Genomic DNA, 15797 nt, shown 5'->3' on the forward strand with positions numbered 1-15797 from the left:
AATATATCAGCAAGGGAGTTACACTTCCTATGATTTTTTAAAACTTACATGACACATGGGAAACAGCCAGCAACCCCCCCGCAGCTAACGCAGTCTATTCTCGTTTATCCCAACAATAATTATATATATTTTTTATGTATGTAACAAAAACTGTCTGCTCATAGGGGCTTGTCTTTTATTTTCATAAAAGCTGTGTGTACAGTGAAGGAAACGGTTTCCAGGGCCTAATCCGTGGATCGACTTCCTTCGAGGCGTGGACGTCTATCAGCAGAGAATGTACCTTAGTCTGTAACACAGTCAAATATATTCTCAAGTAATATTCAAGCATGCCATTCAGCGTGTTAGTACGAGCTCGGGAGCAGCTTGGGAGAACAAGAAAACAGAGACTGCTTCAGGTTGTCTTCCCAAATTGACTCAACTTTATTCACAAGTACAACAGTTTATATAGAGGGTAAAATTCATGAGACAGCAGATTATCAGTTTAAACCAGTACAGACCAAGATAAGGCAGCGTCTTCCTGCCCTTGGGTGAAGAAGCATCCTTTGTGTAGTTTATCAGTTCAGCTACAATTGTGATTATCTCAGCGACATATTTTCAAGGCACAAAACAAAGAGTTCTTTCATTAGTGAAATCTGAAACAAACCATTTGGCCTTCAACAGGCGTCTAAAAGATTAAGAAACTAATGTAGCTGAGGGAGTGATCTCTGTGGTATTTCAACCTTGTACCAGCCTGTGATTCTCACACATCAATTCTTGGGTCAAAGAGAAAAATAACTAAAACAAAGGGGCCTTATTGAATGACAGAGTTTTCCTGTATAATGTCACTATAAAACAATATCCAGTAAATGCTACCATGGTACTAAAATACCTAACATACAGTACAGTGTACTTACCACCTCTTTATGCTAAATCTTTCTAAAATATTGTTCTCTTTTGTTTTTGCAGAAAACAAAAACTTGGATGAAGGACATTTTGTAAAGTAATAATTTAACACTGTGGAACTGTTATTTTTATTTAACACTGCACTGTTTATTTGTAGAGTTACAAGAGTTACAAGCATGCTTGTTATTCATAAAAAAGAAGCCTATTGCACTCATTATTGGATTTTAAATTTTTATACTGTATTACTGTGTCTTCTGCATTTTATTAAGGTCTTTTACCAGTGTGTAATCTGCCCACGTGACCTGCAATATATACTGAATAATAAATTCAACATAAAATAAATATTAATATAATAAATAAATATTTTATTCAGTAAAATGCTAAGGTACTTTAATTTTTTTTAAGGTCATACTACAAAATACATCAATGTACATCGATGACAATAAAAGTTCTACATTTTAATGACCACATAGTACATCAGCTGAATGTTTTTATATGGAAGTGTTAATTTCAGCCACAGACCTCAGCTTTAAAACTTTAAAAGTTTAGAGCTGGAGATGGAAATCTTATGTGTATCATACTCTCTGTGGATCATCCGCATTGAATAGCTCGAATAAATAAAAAGGAATATTAACTCTCAAATGAATCTATAGTGGAAGATCTATACTAAGAAGAACAGAAATAAACATGTATTTAAAATTGCACCCAGATACCTCAGTGAATGCATTTCTTTATCACCACTAATTAGTAATTAGTTTATAATCTATTTCATGTTATCATTTAAAATGAAGTGTATGACCAAAAGCCTGAGTGAACAATGAACATTAATTCTTTCTGACAATGATGGACTCAGTGCTTCAGGAAAAAAGAAAGGTATTTAAAATACAAGAAATATGACAGATTCCGTTTCATAAATAGTCATAAACATACTTAGACAAAAGCAAAACAAAACACGACGATCTCTAAGCCCTTATTCACAGAATTTCTGTTCAAACTGTAGTGAGTACTTTGCCAAGAAAAGGCCATAGCAGCAGCAGCTTGATTTGTTTGGATACCTGCAAAACCATGAAATGTCCACAGTTTCCTAAAACAAAGGTGAGATCTTGTTTACAGTAGTCACAGTCATGTGAGGTTTCATGTGACTGTGCATTCAAACTAAATACACCCTTTCTGCTTCCACAGGAATTATGCGAGTAAGTAGCAGCCAGATACTAATCAAATGGACTTGATTTACTGATTATCTGGAAGTGTAAAAGCAGAAGTTTTCACAGTTTGTGTTAAAACAATGCAACAGTCTTTCCAAGAGTGGATTTCCAGTTCAGACTGTGCAATGCTCAGAGAAACTGCCAAAAGCCCAAAACCTACTCTTCAGATTCTGCAGACTTCGGTTAACAAATTCAATGTTTAAGTTCATGACAGTACAATTAGAAGAAGGCTGAACAAATATAACTTGTTTGGAAGTATTAACTCATGAATAAGAACTACAGCACTCACAATTTCATGTGTAAAATCTTTAATATTACTAGATAATAAGAAAAATACAAATGCATTTTAGCACAAGGCTTTCCTCAGCAGTTCTAATGCACATGTGGGCGCAGCCATCCACAAAACACTACCGGGACCTAATCCCTAATAGGCACAGGTGGTAACAGTTGATAGTTTGTCAGCATGCAACACTGGCTGTGCACTTCAACCACAGACCTAAATCCTTGAAACATGTACAAAACAACACGCTCCATTAACACTGTCTGAAACACACAGCTCCCATTATTTATTTATTTATTTATTTAATTGGGGGGGGGGGGGGGGTTGTTGCAGTTGAGCCTGTTGGTTTTCGTATTTGCAAGGGCTGCCAGGAGAAAACCTCTTCTCTGTAAAAAGGTCATGGCAGCACAGCTTAGACATTTAAAGAATCCACAAAACTTTTTGAACAATGAACACGACACCAAAGTGGGGATGTTATAATTTAATAATGCACACACAAGCATATCAGGACAAACACCTCATATCAACAGTCGCAGAGGGCTGATGAATTGGACTTATTTTCACCTTCATGGGTAATTTGCATTCATTGCATCGACCATGAACTTCTTTGTAAACCAAAGTATTCTAGAGTCAAATATGAGTCCCTCACAATCCCAAGCACAGCAGAAAATCTACAGCCGAATAGCAGGAAAAAAAAAAGAATCAAGGTGGTTCAAGGGCCCAAAGTCAGACCTCAAGCTGACTAAATACTGTATCAGGAACTGTGCACAAACAAGTGCACACAGAACTCAATGAAGTGAAGCAACACTGTAAAGAGGAGTGGAACAAAATTCCTCCACAACAATGTGAGAGACTGATAAAGTCACACGGAAAACGATTACTTCAAGTTACTGCTGCAAAAGGTTCTTCTTTATGCTACTAAATCACAGGACTGCACGGAGACCTCTGATTTTCCACAGATCGTTCCATACCAGAGCACACCCACTGTCTACGTGCTAAATCATTACTATACATAAACGTATTCATGAAAAACAACAACAAATACTTAAATCTGCATCAAAACCACCTCTATCGTGTTACCACTGTCTCACTGACACCAAAATGTTGTGACTACACCAACAAAGATAATGTAGTTCTGATAGAAAGATTCAATTTGTTGTTTCCATGACAGAAAAAACAAATAGCCAGAAATGTTCCTATATTTATCAGATGTTGTTTTCACTTTGAGATCACACTAACTCCACGCGCTTGTGTGAATTTGCTCAACAAACTGAAGAAAACTGCACACAATAAAGCAAAGCGGACTGTTCTCGTTCAAAGTCATTACAGAGCACTTCCTCCCCCTGTGGTTCACTCCTGGAAACACAGCTTCAGACACAAAAATGTTTTTAAAGAAGAAAACAAAATAGCGATAATAATAATATGATTGGATAAAAAAATGCACCAGATTCTGTGAATTGTGCCACCAACACAAGAACTTTTATTGCGGCTGCTGAAAAATCGAGTATCCCCCCCCAAGTCAGTGTTATTGTAAACTGACTCTGTTGCGTTACAAAACAACATAAATCACTGTCTTTGGGTAAATACCTGAATTATAAACCCAGAAGGAAACAACGTGCAGTAGCACATTCGTGTTAAAAAAGTAGGCACCGTGTTGGAAAAAGAGACGCGGACCCTGACTTACAAAGCAGGAAACGTTGCATCACGACGAACAGCGTAAACAACGTGCATGGCCACGTGGGCTGGACGCCCACTAACCCCCAGCAAATCAGCGCCACATCGCGGTTTGTGTCGAGCGCTGATTGGCTCCGAGAGACAAGCGCAGCGCACGGCTCCATTAAATGTCTTTTACCATTACTGGGCACGGGTAATGTGTACTCATCTTCAGCCCGCAGCAGTCATTTTTGGAGCGCACTGCCATGAGTAACACGGACAAAAAAGAAGAACAAAGCGATTTATTCGCCGGTTTCCGCACGGCTTATAAATCCTTTGCAACAGATGCCATACACGTCGGTCAGGAGCCGGAGCAATGGAAATCTATGGCTGTAGTGCCGCCGATTTCCCTTTCTACCACGTTCAAGCAGTACTCTCCAGGAAAGCACGCTGTAAGTATCCCGTTACTTTAGGCCAGGTTAGGATCAGACTCGTTCCAGTGTTATGGACGATACGAAGCCCGATGGTTTCTAAGTGTTTGTATATTTTTAGGTTATTCTTATACTATTATTATGTTTTAGCCCTGTATGGAGACGTGTCTTGTATTATTTTTTAGCATGAATAAGAATGTCTCTTTAGGTAAGTAAAGTTAACGTAAAATCTGTGAATTCAAGTGTTTTTAACCCACTGCATGCGACTGACTGCGCACTCTGTTAAATAAGAAACTACCCTCAGTCGAAAGATGAAGCTTGACTTGTATTGTAATTCCTTCCTGCGTGTGATAACCAGTTCATGGCCATCCATTACTGGGAGTCTGTGTTAGATAAATATTGTTTTGTTTCCGCTTTAACATCATTATCTCTCCATGTTTCAGATTGTTAAAGTCGTTTTTTCCCTTCTCATTGCTTCTGGCATTGATTGGCTTACAGATGACAGATTTCTAGCACTACACTGACAAAAAGAGGCAGGACATTACACAGGAAAGAAATTCTTGAGGGCAGAGTTCACTAGTGTCAGTTTTCATTGCTTAATGTTTCACAGTTATAAGACTCCTCATATGTAATGCATTACCAGTTAAACTTTTTTTTTTTCTTATTTGCAAGGGCTGCCAGGAGAAAACCTCTTCTCTGTAAAAAGGTCATGGCAGCACAGCTTAGGCATTTAAAGAATCCACAAAACTTTTTGAACAATGAACACGACACCAAAGTGGGGATGTTATAATTTAATAATGCACACACAAGCATATCAATACAAACACCTCATATCAACAGTCGCAGAGGGCTGATGAATTGGACTTATTTTCACCTGGACATCACCTTCATGGGTACTTTGCATACTCCTCATTTGTAATGCATTACCAGTTAAACTTTTTTTTTTTTTTTGAGTTTTTGCACTCAGGTCAGCTTTCTTCACACAAACCACTTAACCTCCATTAGAAGTGGTAATTTTTTTTCTCCAAAAATTAAAAACGTATTTTTTTATTTCATTTACATCTTTCTGATCTTTTCAAAGCAAGCCGTATTTTTCAAAATCAAGGAAAAAGAAGGAAAAACCCAACTATGTTTTAGACAAAAAGGGTGTAGGCAGAAGCAACAGCTTGTATGTACCTGCAACATATATATAATCCAACACAAAGTATTTTATAATAACATTAATAATAATAAATATCTACTTCTGTGGGGTTTTTTAATACTTAAACTTAACAAAAGTGCCACATACCAAGTCATCACTGATCACTAAATAACTGCATCCCCTTACTGTCTGAACAGGTGCAAGCAAGTATTATAAATGCTGACCGTGGTGATGAAATGTAAAAATCTTGTGTTGATGTAGGGGTTCGAGTATAGCCGGAGTGGAAACCCTACCAGGAACTGCCTTGAAAAAGCCGTAGCTGCACTGGACGGAGCAAAGTACTGTACGTCAGCCAACCGTATTTCACAGCAGTGAATTTAAACAACATGTTTTAACATCGTTTTACTAAATGTTTAACGCTTCAAAAATGACAGAGCCTTCCAATTTTAGGCTTCTCTGACACGATGATGAAAATAATTCCTGCTCTGGACAACTTCTCACACCTTTTCCTCTGCAGGCCTTGCTCTCGCTTCAGGACTGGCGGCCACAGTGACGGTCACTCACATGCTCAAGGCAGGCGATGGAATCGTCAGCATGGATGACGTGTACGGAGGTGAGAAACCACTTTGCAACTTGGCCAAATGTGTAAAACAAACTCTGTGAGCTATGAGACGTTATCTTGTTTCCTAGATTATGTATGTGTTATGTGGTTTAGTGATACTAACAGAGATTCTTTTTTTTTTTAATCACAAGGCACAAACCGCTACTTTCAAAGAATCGCAGCTGAAGTCAGCCTGGATGTGTCTTTTGCTGACTGCACAAAACCACAATTGCTCAAGGCTGCCTTGAAGCCAAATACTAAGGTATGTCAAAGCAAAAATTACACTTCAGAAGATTTCAGAACATGTGTTGTTTGTTTGTTTGTGTTTGGGTGCACCTTTTAGGAGACGTTTCCATTTTATCTGCAAAATAAACACATGCTGTTGTACCAGTGTCTGGTTTGACTAGTATGTTGCTTAATAGGGCGTGTCTTTAAGCTAACTGAAACGGTCATTGTGAATCAGCAGTTCGAGTGATTTCTCTTCTGGAAGTTACACCCACCCCTCCCTCCGCCCCCATGTTTGGTTTGACTTATACGTCATCTCTTTGCTCACGTAGCTGGTGTGGATTGAAACACCCACCAACCCCATGATGAAGGTGGTGGACATCAAGGCCTGCTCCGACTTGGTCCACGAGCACAACAAAGACATAGTGGTGGTTGTGGACAACACCTTCATGTCGGCCTATTTCCAGGTGAAACTTGACCCACGGTGCATTTTGTGCGCTGTTGATTGTGTAACAACAGTTCGATAACCTCCTGCAATCAAATTCCAGTTCATCCTGGAATAATTCAGGAAATGATTTACTCTTGTTTCTCTTGTGCACCTTTAGCGCCCCTTGGCTTTGGGAGCTGATATCTGCATGTACTCAGCCACCAAATACATGAATGGTAGGTTCGATTTTACTAACCTAACATTTGCATTAGAAGTCGATGCAAACATTTTGTGAGCTTAGTCACATGATCTGTTGCACGCTAGAAGGGATTAATTACCTTAGTCCTAAAATGTCTCCAAAATGTACCAAAGTAAGTCTGAAATGGGTGAAATAAGATCTTAAGCTTAAATGAATAATAATTGTAAAGCATTGCTAAAATGCTCACGTTGCCTGTCTCTACGATTAAAACAGAGAAACACATGCAGGGATCACCAGTGAAGTTAGAACTTTTGTCAAGGTGTTTGAATTTGATGCTCACCCAGTTAGTTTTGCCCCACCATCATCACATAGCAAAGACGCACAAGCTCAAACACAGAAGAGCAACAAAGTCAACTCCAGTATAAACTCTGTGTTTTGGACTTCTCTTTATTGTTGTATAATCTGTTTGGCAGGCCACAGCGATGTGGTGATGGGACTCGTCTCCATGAACAGGGAGGATCTGTACGAGCGACTGAAGTTCCTGCAAAATGGTGATTAAATACAAAGAGTGCATCAAGTGTTTTTTTAAATTTTTTTATGGAAATGTACAATAAACCTCTTTATATGCCTCCATGCCACACATTGTATTTGGAGGCTCAAGTTCTGACCAGTTTAAATTCTCTTCAGTAGGAAAGTATTTGTTGATCTGGATTTTGGGAGGCTTTGTTTGTAACCTCTTTGGATTTTCCTTTTCTTCATGTGATCCCGCCTCTGCGTCAGCACTGGGTAGTGTGCCGTCTCCTTTTGACTGTTTCCTGTGTAACCGTGGATTGAAGACCCTTCACCTGAGGATGGAGCGGCACTTTAAGAACACCCTGGCTGTTGCCAAGTTTCTGGAGGCTGATCCGAGGGTGGAGCGCGTCCTCTACCCAGGTGATTTGCTGTAAACATTTTAAAATCACACATACCACAGACTTGTCAAAACATGCCTGTCATTATCTCCAATCTCAATCTTTACAAGGAAACTCTTGCTGATTTAGCTTTAAGCTTATTTGGAGGAGCCTGCAAAACCCAAGTTGCACAGTTTGTTGTACATTGTCTTTTTAGGTCATTTGAGGTCACACTGACCAATGGTGACCTTCCCCATTGAAACACTGTCTTTTTTTTCACAACTCTGGTGGTCTTACAGTTAAACTATAAAAGTCTGACCTTTCCTGGTTTCATCTCTTTATGCTTTGTTTGCCAGTTATTTAGTCGACAACATTGATCCAAAGAACCATTGTTCTTTAAACCATTGTCACTGTCGGTCACTTGAGTTCACGTTGCTGAGCGGTGACCCGTGGCACGCTTCTTTTTTTTTTTTTTTGGTTTTCTAGCAAAACGCACTCCCTGCCTTGTGTTGCCCTCTATTTCTACATAATAAGTAAATAAATAAATACTAGAGATGGACCGATCTGATATTACGTATCGGTATCGGTCTGATACTGACGTAAATTACTGGATCGGATATCGGAGAGAAATAAAAAATGTCATCGATCCATTAAATATCAAAAAAAGCACCTCAAAACTTGCGACATGGCATAACTCTGCTCATAACCGTAGCACATCGCAGCAGTGTGGTCACGTGATAGAGCGGCTGTGTGTATTTGTAGCCTCGCTAGCAATCCAGTGATCCCAGAGAGAAGTAAAGCAAGTGTGTAAGTTCATCTCTGAATGTTTGTAAAGCATTCCAGCGTTAAGCTTAACAACCGATTTATGGAGCGATGGCCTCTTCTCTCTCTCTTCCTCCCTCTCCGGCTGCTACTTCAATCATGAAACTGATCAATGATCAGCTGATCGGCTTTTCTGTCGCGAGTCCATCTCTCTTGTTTGTTTTTGGCCCACTTTGCGCCAGAAAGAGGAAACCAGCGGCTGAACAACAGCAGCACATTTAACCTTGATCAGCTGTTGTTAGAACTTATTTAATATTACTTTCTACACCAGGATCTTTTTCTACATAGCTGACGGCTATGCAGGGGCGGATCTAGCAAAGTTTAGCCAGGGGGGCCGATAGGGCAAGAACAGGGAAAAGGGGGGCACAAAGACATACTTTTCTTTCTTATTCTCATTTTAAATGTCTAGCTTTTAATAAATAATTATCCGAATCTTACACCCAAAGTTTTAATCTGATGTAAAATGTATAGAAGTCTAATAGTATAACTATTAAGTCTAATATACCCTAGTAAGCTGTAGTACTTTTTCCTTTGGGAAGGTACCATCTGTGCAGTCTGCAGTTCTGTTGAAGAAAGATGTTGAATCTATTTAACTATTCTTGAAATTTTTTTTATTTCTGTGCATTTTTTTTCCTTCACACTGCATCAAATTAAAGTTGATTACGTCAATTAAGCATCATGAGGTGGGGGGTGGGTCCCTATTTTTTTTTTAAATTTTTTAAATTTTTTTTTTTTTTTTTTGCTGGGAGTTTTAGAGCCCTATTAGTTAGGTTGCTTACTCTTTAAAATACCAGAATAGGGAGGATGGAGCAGGTTTAAGTTTATTAGATTGATCAGTATTGCTGAAATATGAAATATTTTGGGTGCAGTGTATTTTTTTGCATACAGGTATAACAGAATAGCTTTAGTTTTTTTTTTTTTTTTTTTTTTTTTTTTACTTGAGTATGAACTTATACAAAAAGCAGCAAGATATTAAAAAAACAGTTTTATTGAAAAACACACTATTTCGGATTCATATCGGTATCGGCAGATATCCAAATTTATGATATCGTATCGGACATAAAAAAGTGGCATCGTGCCGTCTCTAATAAATACAGAATTTTCTATTGAAAGTAGCCAACTGAATGTGTCTCATCCATAAAATTTTTTGCCCCTCCTCTGTGCTAATTTTTAACTAAGCAAACTGATTAATCAGCATTTTCCCTCCAACTTACTTTGGTGTTCATGGGTAGATAACTAACTTTCATCTTATTGTGCTGTTTTTGCCAATTATTTACAGCTTTTGCCTATAAAATATAATTTAGTCAGTTTTCTTATTTAAATTAAGTTGTACGTTACCAACTTTTTCTTTAAAATTAAATTTGAAATTTTGAGATATGTCTTCCCTCTTTTGACACAGGCCTGCCGTCTCACCCCCAGTACGAAGTGATGAAGAGACAGTGTACTGGGTGTCCAGGGATGATTGCCTTCAACATTAAAGGGAAACTTGAGCATGCTACTACCTTCCTCAATAACCTCAAAGTAATTTGGCTCAAAGTTTTTATTTATTCTGGCCTGTTTGATTTTGCATTTAATAAGCAGGTTGCTGGGCTTTAGGAAAACTATGAGATGTAGTGCTGTGAAAAACTAAATGCACCCTTACTGTGTTTGTAGGGATTACAAAGAAATGGTTTAGTCGAGCTACTATCCCTTCTGGCTTCCTGTTTGGACCTCAGACACTATATTTTCACTTTCTTCTTATTTCTTGCCTTTCACAGCTTTCTCAGCTGCACCTAGAGGTAAACCTACTTCCTTATATAGAGAAATGTGGACGGGGTGGTGTGCAGATAGGTTGCAAATTGTATGAAGATTAAACAAGACTGTTGGTCATGAACGATGAACATACGCACTGTGGTAAGAACAAAATAGGCCAGTGCGACTGTTTCATAAATCCAACTGCAATTTTGTGTGCAAACGATTATTTTGCACAAGATGATTACTTCAAGTTGTTGCTTCTAAAGGTTCTATAACTAATGAGTCATGGGGTGTACTTAGTTTTTCATAGGACTGCATAGAGTCTGTATCAGGATCAGATGCCTTCACTGACCGGACACACACGCACACAGACACAGTGACATTTTCAAACGCTGTTTTTCTACAAGACACATTACAAACTTTCCAAGTTGATAATATTTCGCTACATTATAATAGCCATAATTAACATGTGACATCAGTTTATACTTGCTGCCAAATTCATCACATTTTTTTTCACACTGGAAAAACATTGTTTTCATGTTAATTTGACCAGTTTTATTATAGTATTTGTTACAAGTGGACCATTGTGAAGCAGCATGATCCAAGGAGAACAGATTGTGGACTTCACTGTGTGTATGAAAGGCCTATGTAAGCTCGCTGTTAATGTCTGAAAATGATCCAGACCACAAATAACAGCGAAGAGTGCTGCTTTGGCTTGTTTCCGTTGTGGGTTACTAATTGTCTTTTTCATTTTTTGTAATTCCCTTGAAACTTTTGTGCTCGCCTGTACACATTACGCGCCGTGCTTCACTTCATCTTCATGTCCTTTGTGGTCTTATTTCAGATGTTTGCGATTGCAGAAAGCCTCGGTGGGTACGAAAGTTTGGCAGAACACCCGTAAGTGTCACTGTAGTGTTTTTATTCTTGGTAGTGTTAAAAGTACACTCTTCTGTAAATGGTTTACTGTAAGCTTGCTGCAGTTTAACACAGAACACAACAAGGGGGCAGCAGAGACCAATAGATGAGCCCTATCAGACTCCCTCAAACTACACTCAACAAAAATATAAACGCAACACCTTTGTTACTGCTCCCATTCCCCATGGGATGGACGTAGAGACCTAAAATTCATTCCAGATACACAATATAACCATCCCTCCCAAACAGTGGTCACAAATCAGTCCAAATGTGTGGTAGTGGGCACATCTGCTATATTGAGATAATCCATCCCACCTCACAGGTGTGCCACATCAGGATGCTGATCTGACATCATGAGTAGTGCACAGGTGTACCTCAGACTGCCCACAACAAAAGGCCACCCTGGAATGTGCAGTTTTTTGCGCTATTGGGGGTCTGGGGACCCAGAACCGGTCAGTATCTGTTGTGACCACCATTTGCCTCATGCAGTGCAACACATCGTCGCATGGAGTCGATCAGATTGTCAGTTGTGGCCTGTGGAATGTTGGTCCACTCCACTTCAATGGCTGTGCGAGGTTGTTGGATATTCGTGGGAACTGGTACGCGCTGTCGTATACGCCGGTCAAGCACATCCCGAACATGCTCAATGGGTGACATGTCCGGTGAGTATGCTGGCCATGCAAGAACTGGGACATTCTCAGCTGCCATCTGCCCTGAACAATGTGAACCATGATTCATCCGTGAAGCGCACACCTCTCCAACGTGCCGGACGCCATCGAATGTGAGCATTTGCCCACACAAGTCTGTTACGGCGACGAGCTGGAGTCAGGTCAAGACCCCGATGAGGACGACGGGCATGCAGTTGAGCGTCCCTGAGACGGTTTCTGACAGTTTGTGCAGAAATTGTTTGGTTGTGCAAACCAATTGTTCCAGCAGCTGTCTGGGTGGCTGGTCTCAGACGATCTTGGAGGTGAACCTGCTGGATGTGGAGGTCCTGGGCTGGTGTGGTTACACGAGGTCTGCGGTTGTGAGGCCGGTTGGATGTGCTGCCATATTCTCTGAAACGCCTGTGGAGACGGCTTATGGTTGAGAAATGAACATTCAATGCACGGGCGACAGATCTGGTTGACATTCCTGCTGTCAGCATGCCAATTGCACGCGTCCTCATTGCTTGTGGCATCTGTGGCATTTTGCTGTGAGACAAAACTGCACATTCCAGGGTGGCCTTTTGTTGTGGGCAGTCTGAGGTACACCTGTGCACTACTCATGATGTCAGATCGGCATCCTGATGTGGCACACCTGTGAGGTGGGATGGATTATCTCAATATAGCAGATGTGCCCACTACCACACATTTGGACTGATTTGTGACCACTGTTTGGGAGGGATGGTTATATTGTGTATCTGGAATGAATTTTAGGTCTCTACGTCCATCCCATGGGGAATGGGAGCAGTAACAAAGGTGTTGCGTTTATATTTTTGTTGAGTGTAATTGCAACACTTTATGTCCATTATAAAGTCACTGTCTATGCTCTCCATTAGAATCTCAGCATGTTTTTCTGCTCATGTGTAATCCTTCTCTATCATACCGTTCAGGGCGATTATGACCCATGCATCAGTGCCAGAAAATGAGAGGAATGTGCTGGGCATCAGCGACACCCTGATCCGGCTCTCCGTTGGCCTGGAAGACGAAGCCAACATCATCGAAGACCTGGATCAGGCACTGGCTGCTGCTGTAAGTATCAGACATTAAGTTTTTGTTTTCTTTCTGTGTTGTGGTGGCATCAAGTTTACGGGAGACTTGAGTTGACTTCCTGAGAAGGTTAACTTTACCTGTTGGTCAAGCTAGTGCTTTAGTGAATAAAATGTTCACTTTTTTCTACCAAAAACCTCTTCTGGATACCCTCTCCTCAAATGGATATTTGCTGTTTCTCAGTATATACAGTGCAAATGTTATTTTTAACTTCTTTGTTGGTTCAGCAGAAACATTGTCGTGTTCCCAGAATTCATTTTCAAGTTCATTACTCAGTTTTAAGCTGTCTCACTGCAGTGCAGCACTGTAGTGCATCGCTTTCAGACTTGGCAGACTGTGTCCAGACATCTGCATCTGCATCTTTATCGCATCTCGTCCTCTGGCAGCCGGTGTCGACGTCTGACGTTTTCGTCCACCTCTCTGACTGTCTCTGGCCTGGCACGGTGGCAAAGAGTTTATTAAATGTGCTTTTCTCTGATTCATCGTTGTTCTGGTTGGCGTGGATAGTTTAGGGATGTGAGTTCTGGTGTATTTTATGAATGGATGCAAAACTAAACACCAACAACTCGTTCTGATTTACGGTCACCCAAATTGGCCATGATTCTGCTGCATTAAAACTCCGAGCTCTAGCGCACTGGTTTGGGATGATTCACCGCTAATTCCCATCCTCTAACTACGCTGTCATCAGCAGTGCATTTGAATTTCCTAAAATCTTGTTACGACCTCGTTTAGCTGTACCCTACATGGCACTCTGTACCTCCTGTCCTCAGCATTCAGATAATGCTGCTGCGTCCTTCTGCTGCCCATCTGAAGAAAATGGATATTAAATGGAGACAAATCTCTCTAATGACTGTCTGTGGTCCCAGGAAAAGGCACCTCTGATTTGTGAAACATTTAATTGGATAGGATGGCAGGTCAGATGGGGGTAGACGGGTTCATTTCCAGTTGAGTTTTATCAGGAAAGGTTGGCTGTGGACATCAGTTGGTCAGTTAGTGATGTAGTTTATGGTGATATTTCTGTAAGATCCTGGGTTTGGATTAGTGACTGGTTTTGTCTTTGGCCTATATTAATCTAATCTGGTCTTGTCTTTATCGCAGTCATTTTGGTATCCCGTCTAAGCTCATCAGAGAGTGACCTTTTTATTCTTAGGGGAAAAAAAGAGAAGCTGGATGTGGATTGTACATTTTATTTATGTATTTATTAAATTATTTTAATTCCCCCCTCTATCTTCTGTTCTCTTTAATAGCATCCAAAGAAGTGAAATGTCTTCAGATGGCATCCTTGAGGGTGGAGGAGTCAAATTTGGGATGAAAGACCCGAGTTTCCAACATGTGGGACCTCAGCTCAGTGACATTCGCCTGTCAGGGAAGCTTGTTCTTGGGGAGGCTGACTTTTAGGCTGGTTTTACTTTGTTTTCATGTTTGTTCTGTGCTTTGTTATAATTAGGATTTTTCGAAGGCTTTAATCAGGCAAAGTCCTGCTCAGTTAAAATTGATGAAGCACGAGTTACTGCTGGAACAATGTCAAACAGACACTTTTCTGAATAACCTGGCTATGAAACTGTGTCTTCAGGTTGATTCATGGTATCAATGTGCAGATTTTTAGATTACTTTATATGCACTTCCAATTCACAACGTAAGTCATCTACTTCAGGGCACTTTAGGTGGCAAGGTAAAGACTCCACACGATCATCTGCAATCTGAGGCTCAGCTGCCACCTACTGACCAAATGTTAGAAGTGATAGTGGCTCTCACAGTTTTGGACAGAGATTTCTTTTTCCCATGCAGAACAATTGTTTTACTCAAACTAGAAGGTGAACAAAAAATGCTGCATGTCCTTTTTGTTTGGCCAAAACTTTGATATAAATGAACTGTTACTAAGAGAGGAGGAGCTCCAGATATTTGCTAGTAAACGTGGGAGGGTCTGGTATACACAAGTGAAGACGTTCCCAGCAGTGACTCCAGTTGAGGTCTGTGTAGAAACGGCTGAATGTTTTTACAGGAACATCTCTGAGAATTATGCTTGATAAAGAGCTTTTTATGTTTTTAAACAAGAGGTTGAGACATGTCAGAACTCCTTTGGGTTTTATCTGTGTGACAACACACACGCCATTTGTGCAACCCACTGTACTCCCACATCACAGCTCATCATTTACTGTAATCGAAAAAATCCATTAAAATCAGTCCAAGTGCAAATCTGTGCCCGTCTCACTTCCTCTCAACCATCGTGCTGTACAAGCACAAGTCTTGTTGTGAGTTCAGCATCAGCAGTGGGGTGGGGGTGCACGGTGGGGCAATTCCCAACTTAAGGTGTCAGATCTTCTGCAAAAGACTGATCAGTACCCACACCTGCAGTCAGTAATTTTATGTAATTATTAAATGGAGAAAAATGTATCATGTTCATCAGGATACAAAGATTTAGTGTGTGTGTTTATATCTTCCAACAAATTGTTGCTTTCTGATGAACCTATAATGTATCCATTAAAAATACAGAGGAATAGGGAAGTGGTTTGTGGAAACCACCATATTTGAAAGCAGTGGGTGGAAGCACCTCTCCTTTCCAACTGTGTTTTACGTATGTGGCTAGAGACTGGCCACATACGTAGGCGGCCGCCTGCGGTGGAGGGACATTTCACTTCAT

At 40.2% G+C, this 15797-nt stretch overlaps 1 protein-coding gene across 1 annotated transcript; it reads left to right on the forward strand.

Annotated features, from left to right (window-relative positions):
- The first annotated feature begins 4211 nt into the window (after window positions 1-4211).
- On the forward strand, window positions 4212-15352 carry cth (cystathionase (cystathionine gamma-lyase)). The gene is made up of 12 exons (XM_004561472.5): window positions 4212-4472; window positions 5854-5935; window positions 6110-6205; window positions 6346-6455; window positions 6751-6885; window positions 7024-7081; window positions 7518-7595; window positions 7825-7977; window positions 10156-10277; window positions 11335-11387; window positions 13000-13138; window positions 14404-15352. Exons 1-12 carry the CDS (start codon window positions 4287-4289, stop codon window positions 14416-14418), a joined length of 1227 nt encoding a protein of 408 aa, XP_004561529.2. The 5' UTR covers window positions 4212-4286; the 3' UTR covers window positions 14419-15352.
- Window positions 15353-15797: the final 445 nt, after the last annotated feature.

This window comes from Maylandia zebra, linkage group LG15, assembly GCF_041146795.1.
Source record: "Maylandia zebra isolate NMK-2024a linkage group LG15, Mzebra_GT3a, whole genome shotgun sequence".
NCBI lineage: Eukaryota > Metazoa > Chordata > Actinopteri > Cichliformes > Cichlidae > Maylandia > Maylandia zebra.

Excerpts from the sequence above, each read along its gene's own strand:
- cth (XM_004561472.5), top strand. The coding sequence starts at position 4,287 with ATGAGTAACACGGACAAAAAAGAAGAACAAAGCGATTTATTCGCCGGT. Across the intron at positions 6,206-6,345 it reads CATGGATGACGTGTACGGAG|GCACAAACCGCTACTTTCAA; the intron begins GTGAGAAACCAC and ends TTTAATCACAAG. Across the intron at positions 7,082-7,517 it reads AGCCACCAAATACATGAATG|GCCACAGCGATGTGGTGATG; the intron begins GTAGGTTCGATT and ends TCTGTTTGGCAG.